This window comes from Oryctolagus cuniculus, chromosome 19, assembly GCF_051225735.1.
Source record: "Oryctolagus cuniculus isolate XC-2025 breed Fujian yellow rabbit chromosome 19, ASM5122573v1, whole genome shotgun sequence".
NCBI classification, from domain to species: Eukaryota; Metazoa; Chordata; class Mammalia; order Lagomorpha; family Leporidae; genus Oryctolagus; species Oryctolagus cuniculus.
The window spans coordinates 56,175,034-56,195,365 of record NC_142885.1 but is presented as its reverse complement, the minus strand read 5'-3'; the positions used below and the strand labels follow the sequence as shown (position 1 = coordinate 56,195,365).

Sequence of the window (20,332 nt, the reverse complement as noted above, 5' to 3'; positions counted from 1 at the left end):
ACTCCCCCATTCCTCCAAATTAATTTCATGAAAGTACTTAACTATTCCCATTATAACCACAACAGGTCAATTATAATATGAGCTGTTATAACAATAGAAATGTATAATAACAGAGACGCCTAAAATAAAAGTGCAATTAAAAACAGAAAGGGTAGCAAACTGGTTCAGATCCCCGAGCCACAGAAAAATCCAATGTAATAGTCAGGCATGTGTATAAATAAAAGGGGTCTTCAAAAAGTCCATAGAAAATGTGTGCTACTGAAAAACTATGCATGGATTTCAAAACAGATTTTCACCAAAATAAACATATCCTTTAATTCCATTTTCCAAGAACTTTTTGAAGTAACCTCATAAGTTTAAAGATAACAATACATGTATAAATGGTTGCTGAACTCAACTATGGAACAGTTCAACACATTTTCCAAATACCTGTTCTCAGTTCCTTTATTAAATATGTGCAGGGAAATCTCTTTCAGTCAAGACAGAAGAAGAAATTAGTGGACTCTAGACCACATGAAAAACATGGAAATATAGAAAATATGGAAAGCTTCAATAATTTGAAGTTTAGGTTTAAATTTGCCTCCTCAGTACTAATAAGAGGAATCCTAACACTGCATTTTTTCTACTTATGCTACAAAAAGAATGTGTTTTTTAAGTTACTTATTTTTGTTCAAAAGAGAAAGACCTCCCATCTGGTTCACTCCCCTAAATGCTATCAAAAGCTAGGGCTGGGCCAAGCTGAAGCCAGGAGCCTGGAACCCATACAGGTCCCCCAAATGAGTAGCAAGAATTCAAGTACTTGAGCCACAACTGCTACTTCCCAGGGTGTGCAAGAAATGTGATTTTTTTTTTTTCGAGAAGTCACTGGGGAAATATTGCAACTCTCAAGTATTCTGCTCTGTGATGACATACAAAGAAAACAGGCTAACATTTGAAGGAATTCAGTAAGTGTTAAAGAACACACATGAATCTAAAGGACAACTTGTATCTCAATACAGACATCCAAAGTGAAGACGTAAATCTTTGTGTTTGCAGTAAATATGAATAGGAAAGATAACAGGCTATACATTTCATTACCCTTATACATCTCCCAGAATATTCATATCACCAGCAACACAAAACAGCCAGTCATTTGCTATACTTAATTAAAATTCATTTATTTTTCATATACATTGTCACATTATTTCAAAATTTTAACATACATGATACACAGATAATTAAAACTTAAGAATGAAGCAACACTGGTTGCTTCTAGAACACCGGGTACCTAAAATATGAAGACAGCATTCTGGGCTCATGGCTCAGAAAACCAGGACACTGATAGAAGTATTAGAAAATGGACAGATGGAACTTCCCATTGCAAATACTGCAATGGCATTATTCAGACGTGGCAAAGATCCTTGCCATACTGATTTTAATCCAAAGGGAAGTAGGCAGCATAATGTACAGTGTATCAGAAGTCTTTGTCCAAAAACACACCCCAGTCTCCCCACCCCCAGAAACAGTTCCCAAAAATTCATCCAAAGATAAGTTTCTATTATTAATTTTAATTTTTCAAAAAATTCTCAACTAAAAAGGTCAGCCTCCACATCTCAGTAAATCAGTTTAATAAGCCTGCTTTTCTAACACCTAGCTGAAATCAGCCAGATAAAGAAAATGAGTTTTGAGAAGCTAAGAAAAGAAGGGAGAGCTAATTTGGGAGATACAAAGCCATAGCCATTTTGAGAATGGAGAGAAAGAACACCCAGAGGAAGGAGAAGGTGTCAGAAAAGACGGAGCATCTAAGGTTTACTCACTTCAAAATTATTCCTAGGGCTGCAGGGGTGCTGTGGTCTAGCATCCCATATCAAGTGCCTGGGTTCAACCAGCTCTGTTTCCATCTTCCTGTTCAGGCACACCCTGGGAGGCAGCAGGGACAGCTCAGGTGCTTGGGTTCTTACCACCCACATAGGAGAATGGGTTCTCAGCTCTTGGCTTCAGCCCAGCCCAATCCAACCTAGCCTTGACCCTTGCAGGCATTTGGGAGTGAACCAAAGGACAGGCGCTCTCTTTTCTATTATCTCTGTCTGCCTCTCACCAGAAAAAAAAAAATTCTGAGAATTCATCCTTCTTGCTTGTTTTTCTTGCAGAGACCAGAGCGGGGATTCTACCACCATCCTTGCTAACGAATGGCTGTCACTTAAGTACAGTACACATGTAGTGAGCCCTTACTTCATTCTAGTCACTGTCTTCCTGGAGCATTTGGTTGGTGTGAGTACAGGCAGGAGAGGAGGGGCGGAAAAAAGGGGTGCTGTGGTTTGGCTACTTTGATGTGTCCCCCAAAAGTTCATGTGTGGAAATTTAATCCCCCCATCAGGAGAAATTAAGGTAGAAATTTAATTCAGCTGTGGTGGCTGGAGGTGAGGGCATTTGGAAAATGATTAGGTTTAGATAAAATCATTAGGGCAAAGTCCCCATTATTGGATTATGGTGGCTTTGTAAGAAGAGGGAGAAAGACCAAACACACACGTGTGCACACACACTCCCTTTTTCCTGCCACATGATGCCCTGCGTTGCCTTGGAACTCTGCCAGCAGAAACTCCATCGCCAGATGCAGTGCCTAGAGCTTGTGCCTCCAGCACAGAACTCTCCCTCGTAAAGTAACCTGCATCAGGCGTCTCATTTTAGTAGTAAAAAGCAGACTGTTACAGCCGAGCTTGGTTGGGCTTGGGGGGCACTGACAAAGTAACAGGAGAGAGATGGATGAATAAAGACTCAGGTAAGTAAAGACAGACTTAGAAAGGGGAAGAGAATCAGAAAAGCACAGAATTCCTTCACACAGGGGGCCTGGTTGGAGTCTAAGCTATTTGGCTTGAGATCCAGCTCCCTGCTAATGCACCTGGGGAAGACAGCAGAAGATGGGCCAAGTGCAAGGGTCCCTGTCCCCATGTTTGAGACCAAGATGGAGTTCCTGGCTCCTAGCTTCCATCTGGCTCGGACCTGGCTGCCATTTGGGGAGTGAATCAGTGGATGGCAGATCTCTCTCTCTCTCCATGTGTCTCTCTTTGTCACTCTGCCTTTCAAATAAATAAATAAAAATCTTTAAAAAGCACAACACTATGGGGGCCGTGGAGGCCAGTGCTGTGGTGCAGTAGGTTAATGCCCTGGCTTGAAGTGCCAGCATCCCATATGGGCGCTGGTTCTGGTCCCGGCTGTTCCACTTGGGATCCAGCTCTCTACTGTGGCCTGGGAAAGCAGTACAAGATGGCCCAAATCCTTGGGCCCCTGCACCCCCATGGGAGACCCGGAAGAAGCTCCTGGCTAATGGCTTCTGATCAATGCAGCTCCGGCCATTGCAGCCAATTGGGGAGTGAACCAGCGGATGGAAGACCTCTCTCTCTCTGCCTCTCCTCTCTCTGTGTAACTCTGATTTTCAAATAAATAAATTAATTAAAAAAACCACCATGGAAAATGCATAATATGAAAACAACTTGTTGATCTTAAATCATTATTATTATTATTATTTTTTGACAGGCAGAGTGGACAGTGAGAGAGAGAGACAGAGAGAAAGGTCTTCCTCTTGCCATTGGTTCACTCTCCAATGGCCGCTGCGGCCAGCGCACCGCGCTGATCCGAAGCCAGGAGCCAGGCACTTCCTCCTGGTCTCCCATGCGGGTGCAGGGCCCAAGCACCTGGGCCATCCTCCACTGCCTTCCCAGGCCACAGCAGAGAGCTGGCCTGGAAGAGGGGCAACAGGGACAGAATCCGGCGCCCCGACCGGGACTAGAACCCAATGTGCCGGCGCCACAGGCAGAGGATTAGCCTATTGAGCCACTGTGCCGGCCCTGATCTCAAGTTATTTTGCATCAAAATAAACTTACCTTAAAAAAAAAAAAAAAAAAAGGATACAGGATGCTGGTGTTGCAGGTGATAGCTTAATGCCAGCCCTTAAACTTGTCTTATAATTTTGTTTTTCCAGAAACTTTTTTAAATACTCCCATATACAAAATAGTGCTTTTTTTTTTTTTTTAAAAAAAAGGGTTTATTCTTTTTAATGTATTTGAAAGGCAGAACAATATAAAGAGAGTGACTGTCCAACAGTCTAGTCCAGAACTCCACCCGCATCTCCCACATGGGTGGCAGGAGCCCAAGTACTTGAGTCATCATTTGCTACCTCCTAGGATGCTTTAGCAGGAAGCTGGACAGGAAGCAGAGCAGCTGGGACTTCAGCCACGCTCGCTGATAAGGGACGGGACAGCGGCTTAGCCTGCTGTGTCACACAGCCCGCCCACATACTTTATCTTTAAACCCCAGATTTCTCTTTTTATTTATCAGATGTTAACAGTCTTAAAGAAAGGATTTTCGGTAGTTTTAATTGCATTTTCACTGATTTAGTTCCTTTGGACTGTAAGCCTTATGGGTAAAACTAGATTAAATGTAGCCATTGTGAGGTCAAAATCTTCAGGCACAAAAATCCATTAACTTTTTAATACTCTCAGAAGATGAACCTAATTTCAAATGAAAGCTGCCTCCAGAATATAATGTTAAGCATGACCTAGATAGAATTTGTTTTTGCAAATACTCTATAGAAATTCACATAAAATTCCACTGAACTAAAAGTAGATTGCATGTGTAGCAAGAAAATATTTTTTGATAGCTTCAAATGGATCCTAAAGGATGATGGTCCTTGGAAGAAAACCAGTAATCAAATAAAGTACATGGCAATGACGGATAGGCTAGAAATTGTGAATCTGCATACTCTAGCTCTATTAAACAGACGAAGTGCTTTTAATTTGGTTCATTGTAGTTAACATTGCTGACATATTTAGATACAACCTCAAATACCAAAGTTGTTTTACCTATAAGTTGTAATGTGAAAGAAACAGAACACATTTTTCCTCAAAGCATGAAATTATAGTTGCTAATGAAGTACTCGAATATGAGAACGCTTTCCTCTTTGAACTATAACTTTCATTATCTGTGATTCCTTTCATTCACTAAACAGTTTTCTCATTCTTGCTCAAGCAGTATTGACACAAATAATTAAATTTATCTGAAGCACCGTTTATTTGTATGAATCCCTAACTGCTAGATTTCACTGACTGTATAGTGGGCAAAGAATCAATTTGTCCACTGAATCACCTTACTGAGTGGATTTTAAGAAAAATATGGAAGTCTTACAGAAAAGGTTTTTTTCACATGTCACTCTTGGTTATGTGAAAATTTTAAAGACATGCAAACTGTCCAGTTGCCTAATTCTGTGTCACAAAACCAGCCAGGATACAGATAAAAGAGAATAACGTTTATCAATTTTCCTACAAATGAAGTTCCATGATTTGTAATGACAAGTAAGAGGAGCAGAGGCACGTGCTGCGGAATGGTCAGTGGAAACTTCCTGTCTCCATCAGCACGTACACATCCTGTATTTCTCCTTCCAGATTTCATCTCATTCCACCACCACTGCTCCTGTTCTCAGATCCTTACAGTCGTGTGCTTTCCATCCTTCAAGATATGGCTCAAGAATCTCCTCCAGATTACCAGGGCACCATGGTTTCAAAGTACCTACTGCTTATGTCACTAACCTGCTAAAGCTGAGCATATTAGAGAGCAGTAGTCAAGCTTTCTGTTGGCCACCTGTCACCAGTGTCATTCAAGCATGGTGGGTTGGAGTAGATGTCCCTAATCTGATGATCAGGGTTTTTTTTTGTTGCTGTTTTAAGATTTTTTTTTTTTAATTTATTTGAAAGGAAGAGTTACAGAGAGAGATAGACAGAGAGACAGAGACAGAGACAGATCTGCCATCTGCTGGTTCACTCCCCAAATGGCCACAATGGCAGGGTTAGGCCAGGCCAAAGCCAGGAGCTTCATACAGGTCTCCCACACAGGTGCAGGAGCGCAAGCACTTGGGCCATCATCTGCTGCTTTCCCAGGCACATTAGCAGGAAGCTGGATCAGAAGAGGAGTGGCCAGAACTTGAACCACTATTCATATGAAATGCCAGCGTCCTAGGTGGCAGCTTAACACTATACCACAATGCTGGCCCCCGGTTTTGTTTTTGTTTTAACTATCATTTCAGTTAGTCAGTGAACTCCCTAACAATGTTATCACTGCGGTGTTTATCCTCATTTGGTGCACACACTGGCCATTTAATAACATTTGTGACTTCTTTACATGAGGATTATGGTTACCTTAATGGCTGTGGTTACCCTGACGGATTATAAGGGTAGTTGCATCCTTTGTATAGAAGGGAAGATTGCCCATGACTTGAAAAATCACTTTCCAGTTATCCAGGACAAGATGTACCTTGGAGACTGGACATAGAGAAGAGCAGTCCAAAAAGATGAGACCCTGGCTTTCTCTTGATTGTGCTGGTGCCAGGGCCAGGCAGTCTGCTTCCTGGTGGTGGATGTCCCATGGCACTGTCACACCATGACAAAGTCACAAAAGAAAGAATGTGGAGGAGGTGCCCTGAGAGCGGCAGGACCAACACCCCAAATGCCTGGACCTAGAACAGGGTCAGTGATCCATGACTTCAAACTAACCACAAAGGATCAGCAACCAGTATCCTGTAAGCTGCTTTGTCATTGTTATTATTGTTGTTTGTTTTTTACAATGTTTTCAGTATCACTTTTTGTGCTTGTATTAAGTAAAGTTACTTTGAGAATCCAGTCTCTCTCGACTCTGCTAAGGGAAATAAATTATAGGTTTATCCTTTACCTAAACAAGCTGGGGCCAGAGCGTGGTGGGGCAACATCCAAGTGTGAAGAAATCTTAGAGAATGGTGAGAACTGGAAGAAAGAGTGGCGCTGCCTGCCCAGTTGTAAATCCTGGAAGGTCTAGGGCATGTATCACTGAAGATGGCAGAATTTTATAACAGCCATACTCTGTATTTTGAGGGTACTTCAAAGTCTGTGGAATCTGGGATTAAAAGTGTGAATTTAGGGGCCAGCACTGTGGCGTACTGGGTAAAGCTGCCGCCTGCAGTGCCGGCTTCCCATATGGATGCCAGTTTGGGTCCTGGCTGCTCCACTTCTTTTTTTTTTACAGGCAGAGTTAGTGAGAGAGAGAGACAGAGAGAAAGATCTTCCTTCCATTGGTTCACCCCCAAAATGGCCTCCTGGTCTCCCATGTGGGTACAGGGCCCAAGCACTTGGGCCATCCTCCACTGCCTTCCCGGGCCACAGCAGAGACCTGGACTAGAAGAGAGCAACTGGGACAGAATCCGGCGCCCCAACCGGGACTAGAACCCGGGGTGCCAGCACCACAGGTGGAGGATTAGCCTAGTGAGCCACGGCGCTGGCCCGGCTGCTCCACTTCTGATCCAGCTCTCTGCTATGGCCTGGGAAAACAGTAGAAGATGGCCCAAGTCCTTAGGTCCCTGCACCCATGTGGGAGACCCAGAAGAAGATCCTGGCTCCTGGCTTCAGATCAGGGTAGCTGCAGCCATTGCGGCCAATTGGGGAGTGAACCAGAGGATGAAAGACCTCTCTCTCTCTCTCTCTGCCTCTCCTTTCTTTGTGTAACTCTGACTTTCAAATAAATAAATAAATCTTTTTTAAAAAAGTGTTAGTTTATTTTGATGAAAAAAATTTAATAATATGTGGTCAGTGTGTATTATAAAAAACTCATGCATAGATTTCAAAATTATTTTTGCACCCAAATAAACTTAGACTTTTAATTCCATTTTTCCATGAAGTGGTTAAATATGCTTGTATTTAGAATAAGTTCCATTTTTTACACCAAAACACAAAATTACCATTGCATGAAAATTAAGTGTATTATTTGCAAAAATTCAGAATTAGCACAGTACAGTATTAGTGAAGACCATCATACTGTAATTTTTGTAAACATTAAGCTTTCCTTTTTTTCCTTTTGACAGTATAAGCAAGGTCTGTTTTTCCAAGGCTTGCATCATAAAAGTAATGTTGAAGCTCATCTAAAACCTTGCCTGTAATCACCCTGGATAAGCTTTTGAAGTATTTGCCTCATCTATCATGAAATAGCTTTTCTGTTCTATTAACTGCTTTTAAAATAATGCAAAAACAAATTGTTTTACAATTTAGACCACCTAGAAATTTCCTTATTTCTATATTGTCCTAATATAAAATATATTAATACCTATTCAATTCAGATAAATTATATACTTATGATTTTTATAAACATTAAAATCATATATGCATAGAAATTTTAATATACATTCTTAAATTAGCCTCAAGTATACATTCTTGAGATAAATTAACAGTTAAGTGCTCAACATTGTAAAACATGTGAAAATACACCATTGGAAACAACAGAATGGTATAATTCTTAATTTGCTGAAACTCCTTGAGATACATAATTTTTAAACCTGAGGTTAGACAAATTGAATAAATCTGAAAGACTGAATTAAGTTTTTCATGTCTACTTTAAAGTATAAAGATTTATATTAAAGTGCTGAATTTTAAAGATAACTATCGGTGTGAAATGCGAGGTGACCACCTTCCGTGGTATCATATGGGTGAGAGTTCTTCCTTCCAGAGGAAGAAAACTTGTGTTTTAGAACTTTTCATTCAGTGTATTTCATTAAGAAGCTGAATTATTTTATATATCTTGAAAATGGAATGCTGTAGTCAACTGAAAAGGCTCAAAACCAAAAATTATCAATTGAAATGTACTTAGCTTAGAAATTATAAAAGTAGGAGACACTGATAAAATACATTCTATACAGAACACACTTACAAAACACTTACTGTTTTGATGATAAAAATGTACTTATAGTATTTTAGTATCAGCATAACAATAAATTAGTATATGGTATGGGAAGGATCAAATTATTCAGTCTTCTCATTGACTGAGTTGTTTGTAAGTAGAAATGTATTTTAAGGATTATTTTTGGTACAAAGGGTAATCTGACCCAAAAGCGTTAAGAAGATAGCCTGAGGTTTTAAAATACAGAAGTAAACAATCAAAAGTGGAGTTCCTGAAATCAATTGGAATCACAATATGAGTATAAATATTAATTATTCTAAAATGGACATCTGCCACTGTTACTATTAATCAAAATATTAGAGAAGTGAAAATATTCAGGAAGTAAGACTTTCAGACTGGAAGAGGGGAAGGGTTTGAATAAATGTAAATAATCATTGGTAATTAAAAAGCAAGTGAGCCTGTGGAATAGTAATTCTTCAAAATGCAGCACACAACTGGGAAGTCAAGTATGTTCTCCACAGGCCACCCAGTACATTTTAGAAAAACAAAATGTGGTCACTTTAAGGGAGCTGTTGACCCCTTACTTCTCCGGGGGCCTCTCAACTGCCCCAGCTTCCTTTCTGCGAAGGAGAGTGAAAGCCGACCGCAGTGTGCCGTCACCACTCTGCTGAGAGAAGCAAAGGAAGGTGGCCCAGAGGAAGCCACAGAGTCCAGTGTAAGCTGTTCTCCAGTGAACAGGAACGAGGCCAAAGTTGGTCAGCTGGAACAGAGAGAGAAGGGGTGAGGGCTCCACAGAAGCCAAAGCAGGGCTTAGTGTTCTGAGTAGTGTGCAACTCACCTGGACCAGGGGCCAGTACATCAGACCAGTCTGCAACACAGAAAAACTGTGTTAGGTGCCTTTTAATCACACAGCTCATTCTATAAGATGAAGAAATACCAGGTGGACAGCATGCTTAGGTACGATTATATTTCAGACTAAGCTGATTAAATTAAGACTGCTTTTAGAAGTGAGAGAATAGAAAGTTGTGGGAAAAGCTGTTAGGTATTAGAGATTTGAAAACATGTTTTTATTTATTTCATTTGAAAGGCAGAGTGAGAGAGACAGACCGTTTCCATCTGCTGGTTCATTCCCCAAATACCTTCAACAGCCAGGAGCCCAGGCCAAGCCCAGGAGCTCAAAATTCAACCTGAGGCTCCCACATGGATGGCAGGCAGCCATCTTCTGCCTCCCAAGATGCATTAGCAAGAAGCTGGACCAGAAACAGAAAAGCCAGGATGTAAACTGTCACTTAGATATGGGATCCGGGCATCCCAAGTGGAAGCTTAATCTGCTGTGCCACAATGCCCGCCCCTTCAAGACATTTTTAGTAGTTATATTCTTAAGTTTGGAATGAGAAGACTACCAGAACCAGGACCAATTCTGGAAGAAAACTGTAGAAATAGCACCACACATTTATGTATTGCAGTTTCCCGGTCAGCATAAGCAAATGATGCAGGAATAGACATATAATACAGGATCATCAAAGATTTATTAAAACTATATGCCACCGAGGCCAGCATTGTGGAATAGCAGGTAATGCTGCCCAGATACCAGCATCCCATGTGGGCGCTGGCTTGAGTCCTACCTGCTCCACTTCCAATGCAGCTCCCCGCTAATGCACCTGAGAAAAAGAAGATGGCTCAGGTTCTTGGGCCCCTGCACCCACGTGGGAGAACCTGGAAGAACTCTTTGGCTCCTAAATTCGACCTGGCCTAACCATGGCCATTGTGGTCATCTAGGGAGTGAACCAGCAGATGGAAGATACCACTCCTTGTCTCTTCCTCTCTCTCTGTAACTCTGACTTTCAAAAGAGTAAATAAATCTTAAAAAAAAAAAAAAAAAAAAAAAACTATATGCCACCAAATGATCCATTATGGAATTATCTGCTAATAAAGTGTTCAAATTGTATTATGCTATCAGGCAAATTTAGCTGACACTTTTGTGTATAACAAAATATTTTACATATGTTTATTTAAGATTTATTTATTTGGGAACAGGTTTTTTTTTTTTTTTTTTTTGACAGGCAGAGTGGACAGTGAGAGAGAGAGACAGAAAGGTCTTCCTTTGCCGTTGGGTCACCCTCCAATGGCCGCCGCGGCCGCCGCACCACGCTGATCCGATGGCAGGAGCCAGGTACTTATCCTGGTCTCCCATGGGGTGCAGGGCCCAAGTACTTGGGCCATCCTCCACTGCACTCCCTGGCCACAGCAGAGAGCTGGCCTGGAAGAGGGGCAACCGGGACAGAATCCGGCGCCCCGACCGGGACTAGAACTCGGTGTGCCGGCACCGCAAGGTGGAGGATTAACCTACTGAGCTGTGGCGCCGGCCGATTTATTTATTTGAAAGACAGAGTGACAGACAAAGAGATCTTCCATCTGCTGGTTCAAGTCTCCAAACATCTGCAACAACTGGGGCTGGTCCAGGCTGAAACCAGGAATTCCATCCGGGTCTCCCATGGGTGGCAGGCACCCAACTACTCGGGCCATGACCCACTGCCTTCTCAAGTGCATTAGTAAGAAGCAGGATCCAGGCCTTGAACCAGCACTCTGATGTGGAATGCAGGTGACACAACCCCTGCCCCCCAACAGATTTATTCTAAGAGGTTTCATTCTATACATTCTGACAAAAAGGGGAAAAAAGGTGCCATTTTAGACTTTTTTTTAAGAAAGATAGAGGTCTTGGTATGCAAACTGTAATCTCAAAAGAAAAATAAAAAGCCTAAGGTTTTCAAAATAGTCCTTAAAAGTAATATCATGACTTAGCTTCTTTTTACTGATTTGTATTTTGGAGCGTTTCTAAAATAGTTGCAATTAAAGTTATATTTATGTATTTTATATAAATACAAATGTATATAGTACATATACTATACCTTTATACTTAAAATATATATTCATTTAAGAATGTGACACCAAGGCAGGCACGGTTAAGTCATCACTAGGGACACCCGCATCTGCTCAGAATGCCTGGTTGAAGTCCCGGTTCCTCTGCTTCCGATCGAGCTTTGTGCTCTTGGGCATCCCGGGAGGCAGCAGTGATGGCCCTACCACTCTGTGGGTGACGTGGGTGGAGTTCAGCGCTCCTGGCTTCAGCCTGGCCCCAGACCTGTGAGTATTCTGTGGGAGATTCTCTCTCTCAGTCTCTCTCTCTCGTTCAAATAAAGTGAAAATAAATAAAAATAAAAAGTAATACTTTAGGGCCGATGCCGCAGCTCACTAGGCTAATCCTCCGCCTTGCGGCGCCGGCACACCGGGTTCTAGTCCCGGTCAGGGCGCCGGATTCTGTCCCGGTTGCCCCTCTTCCAGGCCAGCTCTCTGCTGTGGCCAGGGAGTGCAGTGGAGGATGGCCCAGGTGCTTGGGCCCTGCACCCCATGGGAGACCAGGAAAAGCACCTGGCTCCTGCCTTCGGATCAGCATGATCTGCCAGCTGCAGCGCGCTGGCCGTGGCAGCCATTGAAGGGTGAACCAACAGCAAAGGAAGACCTTTCTCTCTGTCTCTCTCTCACTGTCCACTCTGCCTGTCAAAAAAAAAAAGGTAATACTTTAGCAAAAATAATCAAAAGACCAAACCTTTACAGACATGGCTTTACCATTGATTTTACTCATCAGAAAAAACATCATCTGGCACTTACATCTTGGTCTGTTAAACCAGAATCAGGACCCCTCAGAGAAGTGAGTGATTCCCAGGCCCAGGCAGGGCAGGTACAGGTATAAGGTACCATCTTGTTATGCCATAAAATAGGAAAGAGGTGTTTTTTAAAAAAAAATTATGTATTTATTTGAAAGGCAGAGTTACAGAGAGGCAGAGATTGAGAGAGAGAGGAGAGGCAGAGAGAAAGAGAGAGAGAGAGAGAGAGGTCCTCCATTCACTGGTTCACTCCCCAGATGGCCGCAACGGCTGGAGTTGCACTGATCCAAAGCCAGGAGCCAGGAGCTTCTTCCGGGTCTCCCATGTGGGTACAGGGGCCCAAGCACTTGGGCCATCTTCCACTGCTTCCCCAGGTCATAGCAGGGAGCTATATTGGAAGTAGAGCAGCCGGGACTCAAACTGGCGCCCATGTGGTATGCTGACACTGTAGGCGGCAGCTTTACCCACTACGCTACAGTGCTGGCCCCAAAAAAGGTTTTTTAAAAAAGAAAAAATAAAGATGTCACAAGGACATAGGAGCCAGATTGAAGAAATTCTCATTGGCCAAAATCTGTCACACCTGAGCACAAAAATAATCTCAGTAAACAAAATTATGAACCAATGAAAAAGTGGGAGTCTCTGGATCCGTACTGATAAGTGAACGAGTGGTGTGAAGAGCGGGCCCTTGCCCACATTGAATGCCGAGTGCCACCTGGTACACATGGACCTAGGGCAGGAGTTTAAGCGCATCATTTGGCAGACCAACACAGCAGTCAGGAGGTGTTGGGGCGCAGAGGGTTGTGCCTCTGTGTGGGATGCCCACATCCCATATCAGAATGCCTGGGATCAAATTCCACCTCCACTTGCAAACCAGCTTCCTGTTAATGTGCATCCTGGGGGGTGGTAGGTCCTTGCCACCCACGTGGGGCTCCTGGCTTTGGCCTGACCCAGCCCTGGCTTTTGCAGGCATTTGGAGAGTGAACCAGCAGATGAAAGAGCTCGCTCTCTCTCCCTTCTTTCTCTCTGTCACTCTGCCTTTCAAATAAATAAGAATAAATGAACTTAAAATATGGAAAGAATGTTGCAGGGAAATGCAGCACTGGCGCCTAAGGAGTAGGGCAGGGCACATTATGACAAAGACTGGCTGTTCACAGGCATGGTGTTAGAAGCACCTTCTTGCTGATTGCATGTTCACTTCAAGGAAGAAAAGGAAACTGTACCCAGGGAGTGAAACATCACACACCTTGACCACCGTCTCCTCTCAGGGGCAGATGGGCATGGTGTGCCCTCTCCTGATGCCGTAAGGTCGACACTGGATTCCCAGTCAGGAATCCAATCAGGAGCAAACATCAGGCAAAACTTCCCAAACAGGAGGCTTACAAAGGGGAGGGCGGGACTATGTTCTTCAGAAGTATCAGTGTCATAAAAGGTGACCAAAAGGGCTGAAGAAATGTTCCAGATTAATGAGGACCAAAGAGACAGGAGAAGTAAATGTGCCCCTGGTCCTAGACTGGAGCTTGTACCGGAAGGAAAAGAAGCGGCATGAAGGCCGTTACCCGGTCACTGGAGAAGGCGGGCCGTGGGTGGCATATGAAAGTGTTGATAAATTCGTTGAGGTTGATACTATGTAACTGTGGTTATATAAGAGATGCCTCATCTTAAAAACAGATACTTAAGAATTTAGGGGTAAGCGACAATTGTGTATAACTGATTCTGAAATGATTTAGAAAATCAGAGGGCCGATGCTATGGCATAGCGGGTAAAGCTGCTGCCTGCAATGTCAGTATCCCATATGGATGCCGGTTCGAGTCCCGGCTGCTCCACTTCTGGTCCAGCTCCCTGCTTGGAAATTACTTCCAAACAGGTGTTAAAAACTTTAAGGGGCAGGCATTTGGCACAGCAGTGTATGCACCACTTGGGATATGCACATTCCATACCAGAGTGCTTGGGTTTCAGTCCTAGCTCTGCTTCCTATTCCAGCTTCCTCCTGCTCTGAACACCCTGTGAGGCACAAGTCCTTGGGTCCCTGCCACCCAGGAGGGAGGCCCCAGATTGTGTTCTGGCTCTCAGCTCAAGCCTAACCCAGCCTGGCTGTGACAGGCATTTTTTGAAGTAGACCAGTAGGTGGAGGATATTTCTCTGTCTCTGCCTCAATGCCTTTTAAATAAAATAAAACAAGGCCAGCGGCACGGCTCACTAGGCTAATCCTCTGCCTGTGGCGCCAGCACCCCAGGTTCTAGTCCCGGTCAGGGCACCAGATTCTGTCCCGGTTGTTCCTCTTCCAGGCCAGCTCTCTGCTGTGACCTGGGAAGGCAGTGGAGGATGGCCCAAGTGCTTGGGCCCTGCACCCCATGGGAGACCAGGAGAAGCACCTGGCTCCTGGCTTCGGATTGGCGCAGCTCCGGCCATTGTGGCCAATTGGGGAGTGAACCAGCAGACGGAAGACCTCTCTCTCTCTCTCTCTCTGCTTCTCTTCTCTCTGTGTAACTCTGACTTTTAAATAAATAACAAATTCAAAATCCCTTTGTCAAGATTTTGGACAGCATTGTGCCATGGCAGGTTGGGCCACTGCTTGTGCTGCTGGCATCCCATGTCAGAGTGCCAAATCAAATCCTGGCTGTCCTATTTCCAATCCAGCTCTCTACTAATGAACCTGGGAAGGTAGCGGAAGATGGCCCAAGTGCTTGGGTCCCTGCCACCCATGTGGAAAAACAGGGTAGAGTTCCTGAATCAGCCCAGGCTGTTGCAACCATCTGGGAAGTGAATTAGTAGATGGAAGATATCTATCTCTCTCTCTCTCCCTCTATCTCTCTTTGTCTCTCTCTCTCTCTCACTCTGCCTTTCAAATAAATAAATCTTATTTTATTTTTAAAGATTTTTTATTTATTTATTTGACAGGTAGAGTTATAGACAGTGAGAGGGAGAGACAGAGAGAAAGGTCTTCCTTCTATTGGTTCACCCCACAAATGGCCGCTACGGCCGGAGCTGTGCCGATCCGAAGCCAGGAGCCAGGTGCTTCTTCCTGGTCTCCCATGCGGGTGCAGGCGCCCAAGCACTTGGGCCATCCTCCACTGCCTTCCCGGGCCACAGCAGAGAGCTGGACTGCAAGAGGAGCAACTGGGACTAGAACCTGGGGCCCATATGGGATTCCGGCGCCACAGGCAGAGGATTAGCAAAGTGAGCCACGGCACTGGCCCCAAATCTTTATTTATTTATTTATTTATTTGTTTGTTTGATAGGTAGAGTTACAGACAGTGACAGAGAGAGAAATGTCTTCCTTCCATTGGTTCACCCCCAGAATGGCCGTTACGGCCAGCGCTGTGCCGATCCGAAGCCAGGAGCCAGGTGCTTCTTCCTGGTCTCCCATGCGGGTACAGGGGCCCAAGGGCTTGGGCCATCCTCCACTGCCCTCCTGGGCCACAGCAGAGAGCTGGACTGGAAGAGAAGCAACCGGGACTAGAACTCGGTGGCCATATGGGATGCTGGCACCACAGGCAGAGGATTAACCAAGTGAGCCACGGCGCGGGCCCCCAAATAAATAAATCTTTAAAAAATAAAGATATTGGACCCCTCTGTCAACCAAACTGGATCCTGAATGTAAGAATTTTTTTGTAAGATTTATTTATTTATTTGAAAGACCTACACACACACACACACAGAGAGAGAGAGAGAGAGAGAGAGAGAGAGAGAGAGAGAGGTCTTCCATCTGCTGGTTCACTCCCCAGTGGGCCACAACAGCTGGAGCTGAGCTGAACTGAAACCAGGAGCCAGAGGCTTCCTCTGGATCTCCCACACGATTGCAGGGGCCCAAGGACTTGGGCCATCTTCTACTGCTTTCCCAGGCCACAGCAGAGAGCTGGATCAGAAGTAGCACAGCCAAGACTTGAACCGGCGCCCATATGGGATGCTGGCACTGCAGGTGGCAGCTTTACCCACTATGCCACAGTGCCAGCCCCAAGAATGGTTTTATTAAAAGTATTTAATGTTAAAATATTAAAATATTATATTTTCAAAAGCCTGTCTTACCTTATATGTATTCCAGAATTTCTGTTTCAGGTCCAAAAATATGTCATCATCTCCTTGGAGAATGCTCATACCTATTTATACACAAAAATATCAAAAGAATTTTGAAAGATTCTGAAAGAAGATTACTAACTATATAACAGCATATAGTCAAGTTACCTATTTCAATATGCAAAATAACTACTATCACTCATTGAATATATTCCTTCTAACTCAACAGTGAAAAGAAAAAATAATCTCCATTTCAAAACTAGACAAATTTTAAAGGGATGATAAATACAAAGTGAGACCAGCAGGGTATAAATGTTATAATGGGGTAGGCATTTGGGGCAGTGGTTAGCTAAGTCTCCATGCCCACATTCTATATCAGAGTGCCCGGGTTCCAGTCCTGTCTCCACTTCTGATTCCAGCTTCCTGCTAATGGATGCCCTGGGAGGCAGCAGGTGACAGCTCCTTAGGTTCCTGCCCCCATGTGGGAGACCCAGATAGAATTCCAGGCTCCTGATTTCAGCCTGACCCAGACCTGCCTGTTGCAGGCATTTGGGGAGTAAACCAGTAGATGGAATATCTTGCTCTTTTTTTTTTTTTTTTTTTTAATTTGAAAGAGTTACACAGAGAGAGGAAAGTTAGAGAGAGGGAGAGATCTTCCATCCACTGGTTCACTCCCCACCTGGCCACAACGACTGGAGCTGCACCAATCCGAAGACAGGAGCCAGGAGCTTCTTCCGGGTCTCCCACGCAGGTGCAGGGGCCCAAAGACTTGGGCCATCTTCTAGCGCTTTCCCAGGCCATAGCAGAGAGCAGGATTGGAAGTGGAACAGCTGGGTCTCAAACCGGCATCCATATGGGAAGTCAGTGCTTCAGGCCAGGGCGTTAACCCGCTGTGCCACAGCGCCAGCCCCTCTCTCGCTCTTGCTCTGGCCCTGGCTCTCTGCCTTTCAAAAATAAAATGAAAATAAACAAATAATTTTTTTAAAAAGTTATGCTTTGATGATTATTTTTAAAGATTTATTTTTATTTATTTGAAAGAGTTACAGAGAGAGAAGAAGAGAGAGAGAGGGACCTTGTATCTGCTAGTTCACTTCCCAGATGGCCACAACAGCAGTGGAAGATGGCCCAAGTGCTTAGGCCTCTGCACTAGCTCGGAAGAAGCTCCTGGCTCCTGGCTTCAGATCTGCCCAGCTTCAGCCGTTGCAGCTATTTGGGGAGTAAAACAGTGGATGGAAGACCTTTCTCTCTGTCCTTCCCTCTTGCTGTCTGTAACTCTATGTCTCAAATAAATAAATCTTTAAAAAAAAAATGAGTGCTTTAAAGATTCTCCCCCAACTACAGTTTGGAGGAAGGAGAAATAAGAGATTTGTTAATTATAAGAGTTTCTGTAAAAAAAATTTTTTTTAATTATTTATTTGAAAGACAAAGGAGATAAACTGAGTTTTCCCATCTGCTGGTTCACTCTGCAAATACCCGCATTGGCCAGGGCTGGGATGGATTAGGGCCAAAGCCAGCAGCCAAGAACCAGCAACTCCGTCCAGGTCTCCCACATGGGAGGCAGGAATCCAATTACTTGAGCTCTCACTGCTGGCTCCCAGGGTCTGCATTAACAGGAAACTGGAGTTAGGAACCAGAGCCAGGTTTCCAATGTAGGCCCTCTGATATGGGATGCAGGCTTTTTTTTTTTTTTTTTTTTTTTTTTTTTTTTTTTTGACAGGCAGAGTGGACAGTGAGAGAGAGAGAGACAGAGAGAAAGGTCTTCCTTTGCCGTTGGTTCACCCCCCAATGGCCGCTGCGGCCGGCGCACCGTGCTGAACTGAAGCCAGGAGCCAGGTGCTTCTCCTGGTCTCCCACGGGGTGCAGGGCCCAAGGACTTGGGCCATCCTCCACTGCACTCCCTGGCCACAGCAGAGAGCTGGCCTGGAAGGGGAGCAACTGGGACAGAATCCAGCGCCCCGACCAGGACTAGAACCCGGGGTGCCGTGCCGCAGGCCGAGGATTAGCCTAGTGAGCCGTGGTGCCAGCCAGATGCAGGCATCTTAACCTCTCAGCTATATATCCACCCCAAGAGAGATTCTTCAAAGAAAGATTTATTTTAAAAAAATCCAGCAAAATATTAGTAATACTGTGTTTCACTTACCCAGCATTGATTAAATGCTGAGCACCTTATATGCTTCATTGCTTTTGACCCACCTAACAGTTCACTGAAGCAGCTAGAGTTGAAAGGAGGAAAAGAGGTTAATACCAGAGGGGTCCAACCCAGGTGTCCGATTGCCTAGCCAGACCTAACCTGGCCCTGGCACAAAGGATCATCTAATCCCCTCCCATGAAGTTTCTAAAGAATGCCTTAAACAAACATGCAGTCCACCCCTCCCATCTTATTGTAACTTGAGGAGAGGGGAACCAGACCAGAAATGTGAAAAGCGAAAGAAAGCAGCGCTCTGGGCAGGAGTCTGTACCAGGGGCCTCAGGCCTGAATCTTGGGCCTCCAGCATCTCTGGTTTCAGACAGACTGACAACAGTGTCACCATTAGGGCATCCAGATGAGGAGGAGGGCTTGCATCCTGTTTTCTTTGAGTTACCCAAACTCCTTTGAGACTCAGTGTTCTCGTCTGTAACCCAGGAGTGATAAGAGCGAGCACCTGCCTTCCTGGTTGGCTGAGGATTGAGTAGGAAGCGGATCCCCAAGGTCACAGCTGCATTGACAGGCAGAGGAGCCTGTTTGCAGATCAGGCCCAGACTTGACAAAGCAGGAGGCCCCTGCTCGCAGCACGCCGGTTTCACGGAGCCCATTGATTCCACCAACCATGTGTGTGGTTCACTGAGGCTGCAGCAAGCAACCCAGTCTTCCCTGAATCCGGCCCCAAACCAAACCCCGTGGGTCAGTTTCTCCACAGTGGTGGTTTGCCTGACCTCAACCCCGGTTTAGAAGACACCAACAGCCACTAAGAGATTCTCTCCCATTTTGGGGGGAATTTTGTGGTCCAGGACCCATGGAGATATGCCAAGGGTGTGAGCACCCTTCCCCACTTACCTCCCCCCCCCACACACACACACCTCAAGGCCATAGAAACAGCCAGGATGGTTGTGAGCACGGAGCCCTTCACTGTGTTTGGTATTCTGCCACCGGGAAGGTTCCCCAGGTCGGGCTCTCCAGCCATCATGGATGCATCTGAGGGCCCTCACAGTCTCTGTCGGGGACTCCTGGGAAAATCTTATTACCACAAGGAGGACTAGGACCCTGGGCGGGACTGAGGACCCAGGGCCAACGCCAGGTTCCCCATCCCCCATTGTGTGTGTGTGGGGGGGGGTGCTGTTCCTGGCAGCAGGACGGACCCCCGGGATTGCAGATGCTGAAGCATGGAGGAGGCGTCCCCTCCAGGTGCCTGCGGGCCTCGCCACGGGGAAATGGCCCTCCCAGCCACATCCTAGCACCGGAGTTTCCATCCCAGCCTCCTTTATCCCTCACCAGCTGGACTTTCGGCCTCCAGATCCCGGTGCTCAGACAGCCCAGCCATTATGCCCTGCCCTCTAGCCCTGGTCCCCGGCCCCCAAAGCTCCCCGCTCCTACCCTAGTCCTTAACCCTGGCCCCTGGCCCGGCCCCTGCCCCTGCTTCCAGGTCCCTGGTCCCGGGTCCTCTGCCTCTCACCGATGTAGAAAGCCGAGAGGGCCACGGGTCCGCCGAACGTCTGGTCGCACAGCACCTTAGCCAAGACGGTGCGCGGCGCGCGGCCCGGCAGCGCGCGTTCCAACAGGCGCAGCCACACGTAGTTGAAGTTGGCGTGGAAGGTTACGGCCAGGGTGGCCACGCGCCGCGTCTGGCGCCAGTCCGCAGGGCCGCCCCGTAGCTGCTGCTGCAGCGCGTCGCCGGAAGAGTAGAGGCCGGCGTAGAGCAGCACGTTGGTGGGCCACGGGTGGCGTTGGGCCGCGCGCGCCAGCGCCCGCCACCAGCCCGCCATGCCCGCGCCGTGGGCGTCCGGAACGA

General features: G+C 45.5%; 1 protein-coding gene across 6 annotated transcripts; it reads right to left on the bottom strand.

Moving 5' to 3' along the window:
• Window positions 1-7,623: 7,623 nt before the first annotated feature.
• MPV17L (MPV17 mitochondrial inner membrane protein like) lies at window positions 7,624-20,330 on the bottom strand. Of its 6 annotated transcripts, XM_089321623.1 has the most exons (5): window positions 19,997-20,058; window positions 18,487-18,559; window positions 16,359-16,429; window positions 9,506-9,535; window positions 7,624-9,427 (listed from the first exon to the last, which is right to left on the bottom strand). In XM_089321623.1, the coding sequence occupies exons 2-5, from the start codon at window positions 18,491-18,493 to the stop codon at window positions 9,248-9,250; spliced, it is 288 nt and encodes a 95-aa protein (XP_089177749.1). In that variant the 5' UTR covers window positions 18,494-18,559; window positions 19,997-20,058; the 3' UTR covers window positions 7,624-9,247. The 6 variants fall into 6 exon arrangements, 5 of the variants coding, with proteins under 5 accessions (XP_089177749.1, XP_089177747.1, XP_089177748.1 ...); XM_089321621.1 differs by lacking the exon at window positions 18,487-18,559 and having other exon boundaries at window positions 19,997-20,330; XM_089321624.1 differs by lacking the exon at window positions 9,506-9,535 and having other exon boundaries at window positions 9,106-9,427.
• Window positions 20,331-20,332: the final 2 nt, after the last annotated feature.